Here is an 11,735-nt window from a genome sequence, read left to right on the forward strand (position 1 = left end):
TATGCATATTTCTTCTCTATTCTGGCAAGAAGGCTGTCTGTCTTTTTTTTTATGCGTCCTGCGACTCATCGAGGCGGCGGGCTCGCAAAACTATAGCCAAATTTCTAAATGATGAATGTGTAGCAGTGTATCCTCTGGGAGAGGAGAACCAATCTCACATCAGCCATGAGAGGATGCTGATATTGAAAATCATCTGCAAAATTTGTTTGGCATGATATTGTAAATCTTTATTCTAATTGCTTGAATGAACTGAATGTGTTGTGCTGATAAATCCTTTGTGCCACCAAGGGAATCGAACAAATGAACCGTCGTGTATTTGTCTGTATGTTTCTTGTGTGTGTTTGTGTGCATGTTTGTGTGTGTCTGCTCATAAGTCATTTTCAGATCGCTTTACGCAGTTGTTGATTGCTTGTTTACTTGAGCAAAACCTTCACCATGCTAACATATATGAATGAAGCTGTGAAGATCTCCCACCCACATATTGCAAGACAAATCAAACTGTAATATCAGTTACAATATGAAGGTATTAGAGACAACGTATGAGTATAGAAAACCTTTTTTTATTTCATAAGGCTGCCCTGCAATGTACTCTTATCTACTGGGGAATAATTGTATATTTCTCCATTGTGAATAATACTTCATCTGATTCGGAGTCGTCAGTCTGTGTACAAGAAGAAAATCATGAGAAACAGTCAAACCGTTTCTCGTGACCACATGTCCGATCTTGTTTTTTTTTCCTGCCGTTGCTTGGTGTCTTCTTTGTATCGAGGATTGTTGGAGAGCAGCTTTCATTTGTGAGGCAGTTCTATACAGTGTTTTCCTCATCATCGAAGAAACAACAAGCATTTTCCATTTCAACCAAGGATGTTGCTGAATGATGACAGTGACAATAATAAATCTTATTCTGTTTTGACTTTTACCACTGCAAGCATATATTGCAGTCCAATGCACACCATACTGGGACAACAGCCTCTGGATATGTGTATTTATATTCAATGTCAGATCAATAGTTCACCATAGGGCTAGAGCTCCTAAACATCTCAAGACTTAAATATATTTTTCAGCTTCTTGGATCTGTTATCTTACATGTATTTAGTTTGTATGTATGTGTGTGTGTGTGTGTGTGTGTGTGTGTGTGTGTGTGTGTGTGTGTGTGTGTGTGTGTGTGTGTGTGTGTGTGTGTGTGTGTGTGTATATATATATATATATATATATATATATATATATATATGCGCTGTATATAGAGAGAGACACAAATTATCGAACATACTATGAGGGGCTCATGAATTTTCTTCAGGCACACCTTTGAATAAATGTCAACATGTCCATCATGAAGGATGGAGGTGAGGCCATGATAAATCATAAAACCTCTAAAACATTGTTTAACTTATCATGGGCTGTAGGAAGTCTCCATCATTGAACATCCAGTGTGCTCCCAGCAAAAGTCTGCGTAGCAACAGAAAGACCATCCAGCCGAGGTCGTGAGTGAAATACAAAGAACTTCCGTACAGAAATGAGAGGATGTTAACTTCCCTCCTTTTGGCCTCTATGTTGTTTTTCAGTGTTCAAGGCCATGTCATCTCCTCAAACAGTTTATTTTAAGGTGAGGTGAATGTCCATAGAGTCATGTTTTAACAGACTCTAAATGACCCCTGCTGAGCTGAATCAGTTTTTCAGAGTAAAGGAACCAGAGAGTAGGTCGGAAACTGGTCACATCTGCGTGGAAGAGGAGAGTCACCAACACGGAGCTCATTGATCAAAGGGATTAGTCTGGTTTCAAATCCTTGGCACCATATGAGCAAAGCTGTTTTATCTGGGTGGATATCCTTTCTGTGGTCGCAGGTAATCCAGTCTGTAGCTGTGGATGTAATAGTTTTAGTCCATTTCGGCAGGAAAGGAGGTGAGCAGATGAGGGGTGGGGTCTGGCACGAAGCCTTAGGATGGGAGCTCTCTGTTAGGTCCTGGGATGAATCTGCAACACAGAGGAGAAAGAGGAAAAGAGAGAAAACACATACACACTTAGAAAGAACAAAAGCATTCAGTGTGAGGGGATTAGAATGAGAGAAAACGCTCCGTTTGCATGTCTCAAAAACAAGACGAGTCTTTTGAACTCTGGTGGCTTTGTGCATCCTTGTTTCACCTCCCAGCTCCCGCTGTTACTAAAAACAGATGAATTAATACAAGTGGAAATGGAGGTGGTTTTGGCATTTATAGGTGCACTTGGATATATCAGGAAAAAAAGTTTTTGTGTTTCCATGCTGTGTTTGTCAAATTCACACCGTATATTTTTTCCTGCATCTCAGACCATTTTGGAAACATCATTCCACCCCCATCGTGCCCATCCTATACACTCGTTTGCACCTTCAGAGCAAGACAGCCGGTCACTGCTGATCATTTGCTTACAACCTGATGAAAATGACTTTGGCATGCCTAAAGGGGATCAGGACACCCGCTGAGGAGTCTGAGCCGTCTGTCTGTGACTCTGGTTCAGGGACTCTTATTCAGCCTCAGATGCAGACCTGCACACGTTTCAGGGGTACATTGTGTAACAGACTTGTCTGCATTATCTATTGTATGCAGCAAATTCTTTTACTTTCAATAAAGTTTACAGTTTGCTTTACTTCTTCAAGACTGTACAGTGAAGATTTATTAATACTATGGCATGCTATAGAGTCATTTAGAGATCACATAATCCTGTTCAACTAAAAATAAAATCACATTTACGGCAGGCTTGGCAGGTGGTGGCCAGGTGTGTGAATTTGATTGTGGATGGTGCTGCTCGGGAACAAGCGACACATGGAGCGACTCAGACCTCCGGTGTGTTGTGCACGTGGGGCAAATGATTTCATCAACTGTTTTCTGAAGGTAGAATGTGTGCACCTGTTTTGATGTCTTCTGTTTGCCAATGGGGTGAAATTGTTTCACTGTTGTAATGAAAATCAGTACCGTTAAAAAAAAAAGTTGTTCTCTGTCTGTCTTTGATAAGGTTGCCTTCTTTTGCTTTCTTTGTTACTCCAGTTGATAAGAATGATCCTTATTTAAAAAAAAAATTAAAAGAAAAATCAGTAAATGTTTCAGACATCTTTGTAAAGAGTAGACAACATTCAAGAAGCTTTCTTTTTTTGGTAAAGCACGAGTCATAACCAATTCCTAACCAGGATTTTGAGTTGCTGAATTTTCCCCTTAGTTGAATGCGCTTACTTTAATTGTAATTTAAAAATCTGGAGTGTGTCTCCTCAAATTGTCATCTAACATTTGTATCTTGATGCAAACCATCCATCCAGACGGAGATTAAACAAAACATTTCCAGTCCTTAAAATAGCAAGATAACCGCATTGCATAGTATTGGCAAAGAGATATGCCTTCAACTTCTCATTTATAGAAGATCTTTGGGGAGATGTTCTTATTCAGAACAAGTGACTTATGAAGACGGATGTCAAATAAAACCCAATTCATGGAAAAGATTAAAGCTGTCACAGCTTATCCTTTGTGAATCTAAATATTTTTAAAGTTTCAGATCTAACTTGTTGATTTGTCCACTGGGTCTTGTCATAGCATCTTTTCTTTACAGCTTTGGTCCTTCCCCCTTGTGATTCTTAACCAGTAATTCACTAGGCTCATCTGTCCAAATCTTGCATTTTCATGTGACTTGTGCTGCACGGTGACATATCACAAGAAGAAACTGACCTCTGTCACACCTAGAACAGTAACAGGTTACATTTTACAGCTCGCTCTCCATCTGAGACACAATCCACCAGAGGTTTGTTAGTGGCAGAACAAGAGCTGTATGCAAATGCGCTCACCTCGATCCTTAGGTAAATATGTGTGACTAAAAGTGTCCTCTGTTCTTTTTTTGTCCTCTGTCTCTTCAAATGAACAGTTCGGCAGGTAGCAGCGGATTGCTTGAGGATTGCTTGAGGATTTCCCTCCCATCCCATCATTGCTGGCAGCTAAGCCCTCTGCATTCTGCCTTTTTAGGCCATATTAAATTGCAATTTACTAAGACTTAAGTTAGTAAAAGGAGCCAAGGACAATTGCCTTAGCGAAAGAATTTAGTGCATACACAGTCCACCCTTTTCCCCTTCCCCATTCGGGGCTGAACAAATCAATCACACCGGCTAGAAGCCTCTTAAAATAGCGCTCAAGAGTACCCTCTAAAAACAGGAGACTTCAGACAACAAAATACACCAAGAAACATTTAATTTGACAAAGACAATGAAAAAAATAAACAATAAAATGAATATAAATTAAACAGTAGCTCTAGGAATGAATTTGTGTGCTGTAATTCTGGATGACAGCCACTCCAATGCAATCCAAACCATATTTTTAAAAAAAAAAGTTGTAATTTTAACTAAACAAAAGGCTTTTTTGTCTTCATGATGGCATTGTACATGGATGAAAGAGCGTTACCAAGCATAAAGATGGACAGAGTTGATTCTGGTTGGTCAGAAAATGACAGATTTCTGATAAAGTTGCGCTGTATGTGGAGGGGCTGCTTCATTTTGATCATGGCAGTCTGTGGCCCCCTGATTCCGATGCTGGCGGGTCTTTTTTTTGCTCTGAAACGGTCTCACAGATGGGCTACATCCTGTCACAGTGTGTCATTTTGCTTGAACACGTTTGCCCTCGGCATCAGTTATTAGTGGACATGTGAGTTATCTGAACGGCAAGTTAAAAAAGCCTTTTAGAGAGAACCCACACTGTAAAGTGTGAAAAGTGGTGGCGCATTCATCTGAGTTTGATGCGTAGCATTCACTAATATGAACACACAGCAACAAATTCTGCAACCATATACACTTAGAACATCTTATGTAATTACATGGAAAAATAAGTCCGACCACAAAAGGCAATAGAGTTCAATGAACGTCCGAAATAAGCATATATGACATTACTGATGACAAATTCATGTTCATTTCAGTATATTAGCAGAGAAGTTCTCAAATGGACACGATTCTTTTCACTATCATCAAAAGCATGAGGGAGGAATGAGTAATAGAAAATGTTTTTTTGTTTTTTTCTCATTCTGTCTGTCTTTGTTAAGGTGCATAATCATAGGGAGCAGAAATGGATTTAACTATTTAGCAAGTGGTATGGGTAACGCAGAGCTATGGTGGGCGGCTGTTTTGGAAGGGGCTCCCCAGCCTCACTCTCACTGTGACTTCCACAAACAAAAGGGCCTGCCTTGTCTGCTGCTATAGAACAGGCAATGAAGAGCTCCCTCTCTGAAAGACAGAAAGAAAGAAAAGAAGAAACACGGATGTCAGGAAGTGGCTTTAAGTGGCTGCTTACTAATCATGCCAATTTTTTATGAGCTGACGAAACACGTGTCAGGGTGATGTGTGTGTGTGTGTGTGTGTGTGTGTAAGTGGGTGTGCCTGCCTCATCGAGCTTCGCTGACCTCTTTCAGAGCAAAATATTAATAATTATGATTAAAAAAAACAACAACCAGATAAAAGTGAAATGGCTGAGATTTAAAACAAAAAACAATGCTGCACTGTGGTTATCATGAGTTTTTATGGTACCACCAAAAAAAAAAAGAACCCCAAAATGAAGCAAATTGGCCTCAGAGGCAAGTAGGAACGTCAATTGAAAGAGAGACTGGAGTACAGGATGAAAAGACCTTTCATGTTGCCTGCTGGCTATGTTGTGCACTGATAGCTGCTTCAACAAGACCCTCGGAGGGGAATCAGGGTATCAAGTGGCCTGTGATAAGAAGGGACACGATGGAAAGAGAGGAGGCTTTGCCTGAGGTTTCGCACACACACACACACACACACACACACACACACTACACACACATACACACAGACGAAGCCGACACGCACAAACAAAGACACCGCAAACACATCAAGCACGTGTGTGCAATCACAACTGAGACCACACACTGAGAGAAGCAAGGAGCATGTCACAGATTAGAGACTAATGGGATTGGCACACCAGTGAAAGACACTGCAATCAAACCCACACAGTGGCCGATAACAAAATCAGGACATGGAACAAAGGAGGCAATGGAAGGAAGAGAGACTGATCCTACCATTACACACTGTTCACACGACAGGGCTCTGCAAAGGAGTGAACCTGTCTCTCTCTCTCTCTTTCTCTCTCTCTCTATGTGTGTGTGTATGCATGTGTGATTTAACATATTTACACAATAATGTACCGACAAGTGGTACCAATATGGAAATGTGTGAAAATACAACAAAGTTTGTGTGTGTGTTGCTTGTGCCGGTTGATAAATATTAAAAGCGTGTGCATTCTGTCACTATTTGTGTCACGCCTGTCTAATCATGCACAGCATGTAAACACACACTCGACTATTTTGCGTTGAATATTTGGGTTAATGAGAAGTCACTGAAACGTGAGTTGGTCCCACTCCTACTGCCCGCCACTTAAGTGCATTTCAGTGATGTGAGAGAGATGGGAAAAACAAAAACAGAAAAAACAAAAAAAACAAAAAAACAACAGCTTGAGAAAAAGACTAACCTTTACAGAAGCAAGAATGCAGCTCAATTTCTGTTGACGCATCCTCTGCATTTTGCTTCCAGAAGCTAAAAAGGGGAGTATGGCTGGGTGTTCTGCAAAGAGAGGTTCAAGAAAAAAGGACACGTGTGTATTGGGTAGAAAAGGAGCGTCAGGCCTGACCTTTTGGCCTCTTAAAAAAATGTGTTTTTTTTCATAATATTACACCAAAGCCATTTTGCTCATGTATTTATCTTAATGCTGACTCTCCATTTAACTCCAAAAGTGTATCTGGAACATTCTTTGTCCAATGAGACCATCATTTTAAGCTTACTTGTTTCAAATTGTGCAAAGGGCTGGATTTACAATTAGAGGTGCATTCTCCGGACTTTATACCAAACATTATACCACACCTTAACATGATGGAAAGGTTGTTGAGCCTATGGAGGCTGCGAAGGCCCCCACTGGAAGCTTTATGTCTATTTGCTGGCATACAAATGTGCAGAACAACCTTGGGAACCCCGGTGTGGTCTAACCTTCACTGGGTGTCTCCACTTTTCCCTATGCCATCACATTGCCCTCCGTTTCTATTCAAAGCCATTGCTACTAAGCATCAAGGGGAGACGACGGTTTGCTGATCGCGAGGGGGAGGGGGGGGGGGGGGTGCAGAGTCAATCAAGTGAATACAAATCTGGTGATCAACCTGTCACAGACTGCTGGACTGCAGGCTCTGAGAACTTAACTCCCTTCATTATTTTTGCCTGTTGCATTTGGAGTCAGTTTACAGAGCCAAAAGCAGTGGTGAAGTAGAGTGACTGTTAACTTTGAAGAGTGTGGCTTGAGGCAGAGCCCCCCTGTTTGTGTACTGCCTGATTTATGTTTCATCTTTACTACTACGTTGGGCCCTAAGGTAGATCCTTTTTTTTTTTTTTTTTGCATTAAACAGAATCCAGTTTTTTTGGCAAAGGACACAGATGAGCCATGCTTTCTGAGTATTTGTTTGATTTATGCACATCCTTCTTGACATCGCGCCTGTTTGAGTACTAAATGAAGATTGATTAAAAATGAAGCAGGCTGAAGAGAAGCAAACACTTGATACTCAAACAACTTTTCTTTTTTTCTAAAATTTCTAGTGATTTTCTCATTTGATGTCTGTTATTTTGCATTTTGGTATGAACTATTTGAAAATGGTGTGTAATGGTGGGCGTGTGTGCAAATGAGTGTATGCTTAGGTTGAATGTTCATATCCACTACAGGCAGATGCATGTATAAGGATATGGACATATGCGTCTGTGCAGGTCCATGCAAGTACAACCAATTGTGCTGAAGTGTGTGTCAGTGTGTGAGAAGTCTCACTCTTGTGGTCTTGATTTTGTTCCCAGAGGAGCACATCCATCCAGAGTTGTCAGGTAGAGTCTTACACTCCTCTCCCTCCAGACATGGTTCCATCTCACACCACCATTTCCCAATTACAATGGACGCTGTGGGAGGAGAATACAGACACGCAACACAAACAGAGGTTAATTTATCACGCAGGCACGTGTGTGTGGACATATTCATGTGTGACTGTGTTTGTCACAGATGCAAATGCTGGTAATACTGAAATGAGAAAAAAATAAAGAAGAAGAGGAATGACACTAAAATATTCAAGAGCTACAGTATGAAGAGAGAAGCAGTGTTATAATTAATAATAAGGATCAAAGGTATGATTATTAATAATGTAAGAAATAACCAGGGTTTAAGACATAGCTCATACCTTTACATGAGGGTCAACATATTCACAAAAGTCCAATGTAAACACATTTTGTGTGTGTGTACAGTCACAGTTGGGTTGCATGTACATATACACAAAAACAACTAGAGACACAACCGGCCCCCCAAATTTTTCCCCTTCTTTTCCAACTTCAGAGAAATCCTATCATTGCTGCATGACTGACTTTCTATTCACAATAATGTCTTATACCAGTGCAAATTAATCATTACACTCCTTTAAAAGAGCTGCATAGCATCTACGGGAGCAATCTCATTTTTAATCAAAACTAATTGCCTCTCATTAATATCGACTGAATTCTTCCTCTAGCTATTTTGACAAAAACAAATATGTTCTCATCTTATGAAAATCCTCCCTCCCTTCTTGCCCGTGTTTCCACGTATGTCTCTGGGTGTGTTGTGTTTGTGTCAGCGTGCATCTGAAAACATGTCAGATACAAAAAAACAAACAAACACCACTTACATCTGAGTCGTCCCTGAAGATATAAATCAATTTAACCTGACTGAATAATCTTTCAAAATTTAAATATTAACTAGAATCAGTTTTCTATTTTTCTCGCCCACATTTGGTTTATTATATACAATCTATATTTTCTCGAATTTGATTAAACAATTATCACTTTTGTTGTAACCCCCACAAAAAACTGTTTCTTCCCCCCTCCAGCTTCAGTTGCCACGGTTACAGGCCAAGTACCAATCAATCGTGAGCATAAAAAACATGTTGTCTCAAAGTGATACGAGTAGACAGTTAAAATGCAGTCCCTCACAGCCTCCTCGACACATACACACACACACACACACACACACACGCACACACACACACACACACACACACCACAGAGGAAAAATTGACACATTAACACCTCACCGCTGCTCAGTGAACTGTGCAGTGAACTTCATGCATTTCCTGCCTTCCTCCTCGTCCCCTCTGAACCCTGAGGATTCTCAGCACCAAAACGACAGCGTCCTCTAACACACTGGCCCTGTCCTTTGGCTTCCCATGAATGATTAGCTTACTCACTCTAATTACCACATGTTCGTCCATCATCCACTGCGCTCCCTGTATTTTCCTTCCCTCCCTCTGCTTTCATTCATGGGCTAAATTTTCTTTTCACATTATTAATTGTGTTTACACTGTGCTGTGTTTGAGGTGCCCAAACATAACTATGCAACAAGTCCTTGTTAAGAGTGAAATTAGGATGAGGCTTGAGGAAATATGTTTTATCGCTTCCACCAATGATGAGCATGTTCAATGCCCTCTCCTCACTATTAATGAAGGGGAAATGGAGTTGGTTTTATTTTTTACCACCAGCTGAGGAGGACATATTCTGAATACTTGCAATTAAAAACAGAGAAGTATAAAAAAAAAGAAATCCCTTCAAATGCAACCAGAGAGGAAGTAGAAATGTAGATAAAAAGAGAGCAAAAAAACAAGGAAAACGATTAAAATACTGCCAGACGTGAGCTGGTAAACACAAGATCCACTTTGCATGAAAGTTGAATGATATTTACTGTACTTCACAGAACGAAATTCAAACCTCTGTGCCCTGAAATGTGTGCATATGAATTTTAAGAAAGGATCTCAGCTCGCTGTCTTTGTTTGTTTGCCTCTGTATGAAATGTTAATGGTTTGGATTCAGCCGGTTTTCCATCTTTGTGGTGTTGCTGATTTTACTTTGCTGTACTCTCCATGTTTGCAGCTGTGTCTCCTTATCCTTTCCTACCAATGTGAATTGTCTGTGTGTTTGTGTTTTCCTTTGACAGTTTATTGCATGTAATCCTCAGCACTTCTTGTGCTTTGTTTTCCCTGTATTTCTAGTTTTTCTTTTCCTTGTCTTTTGGATTCTCCTCCATTTCTTGATTTGGATGAAACCTATCATTTGGATTTTTGGATTACCTGTCAAGTGGATCAGTTTTTTCCCTGGGACTTGGATTTATTGATATTGAATTGCTTAAGTGCGCTGCCTGTCTCTCTTGTGTCTGAGTTTTGGTCTTGTATTTGGGATTAAATGTGACATTTCTGACAGTTCTTTGGCATTAAAGGCTTCCCTTCCACTGATATTGCTCTTAAAGTTAAAATGTGTTTTTTCCTCTCAAGCACTATGTAGTGTCTCACACTGAAAAGGATTTTTGAGTACACACGTTTGTGTAAAAGTCAGCAAGCATCTACACCGATCAGCCTGCACAATATTGTTAAGTTCCCCATTTGTCATCAAAACTGCGCTGACGCTGTGGTAGCTGACATCAAGTTGTTAGCAGAAGATCCTTTAAGTCATGTTCTCTGTCTGGTGGTGGAGACCAAGTCAACCTTTCTGTGTCAGGTTAGCATTGGCTGCAGCATCATGGCTGTGTGTGCAGCATGCTACGATATAGTGTGTATTTATAAATGTGTCAGAACACTTTCTTCACCCAGCAGCTCCACTGTGGGATCTCCACTTGGGCATCAATGAACCTTGTGTGCATTTGACCCGGTTCACTGGTTGTCCTTCCTTATGCCAATTTTGGTAGGTGCTGGTGACCACTGGTGATTGGGACCTCCCACCAAGTTTTACAGTTTTGGTGATGTTCTGACCCAGTCGTATCATCATTATAAATTTGCTCTTGTCAAAAACCCATTTTGACTTCAAGGACAAAATGTTCCCATGCGGCCAAATATATTCCACCCAATGACATGTAGCACTGTAACAGGATAATGTTATTCACTCCACCTGTCAGTGGTTACGTTATGGTTGATCGTTTTTACATTACGACTGGGCACCTATATTATTAAGCCTAATGCTCATCCTGATTTACTGTCACTATGCAGAATGATGGGGAAAAAAAAAAGAACCCTAAAAGGATGAAGTTTCTTTGTGTTCTCCTAAAAGTATGACTTCAATTTTCTGGCACTGAAACTAGTCCAGTGATAAAAAATAATCCAGTCATGGTATGATACGAAACTCATCGACTAAAGAATAAAAAACAAAAAAAGTTTGAAGAGACATAATTACATTTTAGAAAACAATAATTGCATCTTTAAAATGTTATACATGACAAAGACAGATATGCATTTTCTGAGTTTTACAAACCTAATGCACATCATTTTCACTTTTAGTATTAGTATACTGTATACGTGAGAGTATTTACATACATAAACATTAAAGCTGCTCGTCTGAAACATTTTCCAAGCTGTTGTCCCTGATTTACGAGACTGTGTTGATTGAAATGTGTTGGCTGGGAATCACGTCACATTCCAGAAATATTCAACTGGAGCTACATCAGTTTAAAATCAATTGTACCACATTACTGTATATTGTAGATGCATAATTCACCATCCTTAAAAAAAAAAAAAAAAGCACATTTCCATAGCCCTTAATTAAAATCCTGATAGCTTCCACTCTTGCACTAAAAGGAGAGTAAAACTTTAATAAGCATATAAAATATATAAATATTCATGTTCAATGTCGGTCTTCATTGGAAAATGTGCTACATGTGGAGGATGATAGATCCATTCATAAAAACCTGAT

The 11,735-nt window shown here is 39.9% G+C and overlaps 1 protein-coding gene across 3 annotated transcripts in view; it reads right to left on the reverse strand.

The window, feature by feature from the left end:
• Positions 1–1,239: 1,239 nt before the first annotated feature.
• The window catches only part of LOC137595470 (chemokine-like protein TAFA-1), a 104,016-nt gene continuing 93,520 nt past the window's right edge, over positions 1,240–11,735 (reverse strand). The window contains exons 4-6 of one of the 3 annotated variants that reach the window (XR_011035437.1): positions 7,816–7,940; positions 6,484–6,575; positions 1,240–1,972 (exon numbers count right to left, since the gene is read on the reverse strand). Coding sequence is in view for 1 of the 3 variants with exons in the window: in XM_068315615.1 (XP_068171716.1) it covers positions 1,955–1,972; positions 7,816–7,940 (143 nt within the window). In the remaining 2 variants the exon portion in view is untranslated. Of the gene's footprint in view, positions 1,973–4,265; positions 5,223–6,483; positions 6,576–7,815; positions 7,941–11,735 lie in introns of those variants that run through there. The other 2 variants (XR_011035436.1, XM_068315615.1) reach the window with 2 other exon arrangements.

This window comes from Antennarius striatus, chromosome 5 (assembly GCF_040054535.1).
Source record: "Antennarius striatus isolate MH-2024 chromosome 5, ASM4005453v1, whole genome shotgun sequence".
NCBI lineage: Eukaryota > Metazoa > Chordata > Actinopteri > Lophiiformes > Antennariidae > Antennarius > Antennarius striatus.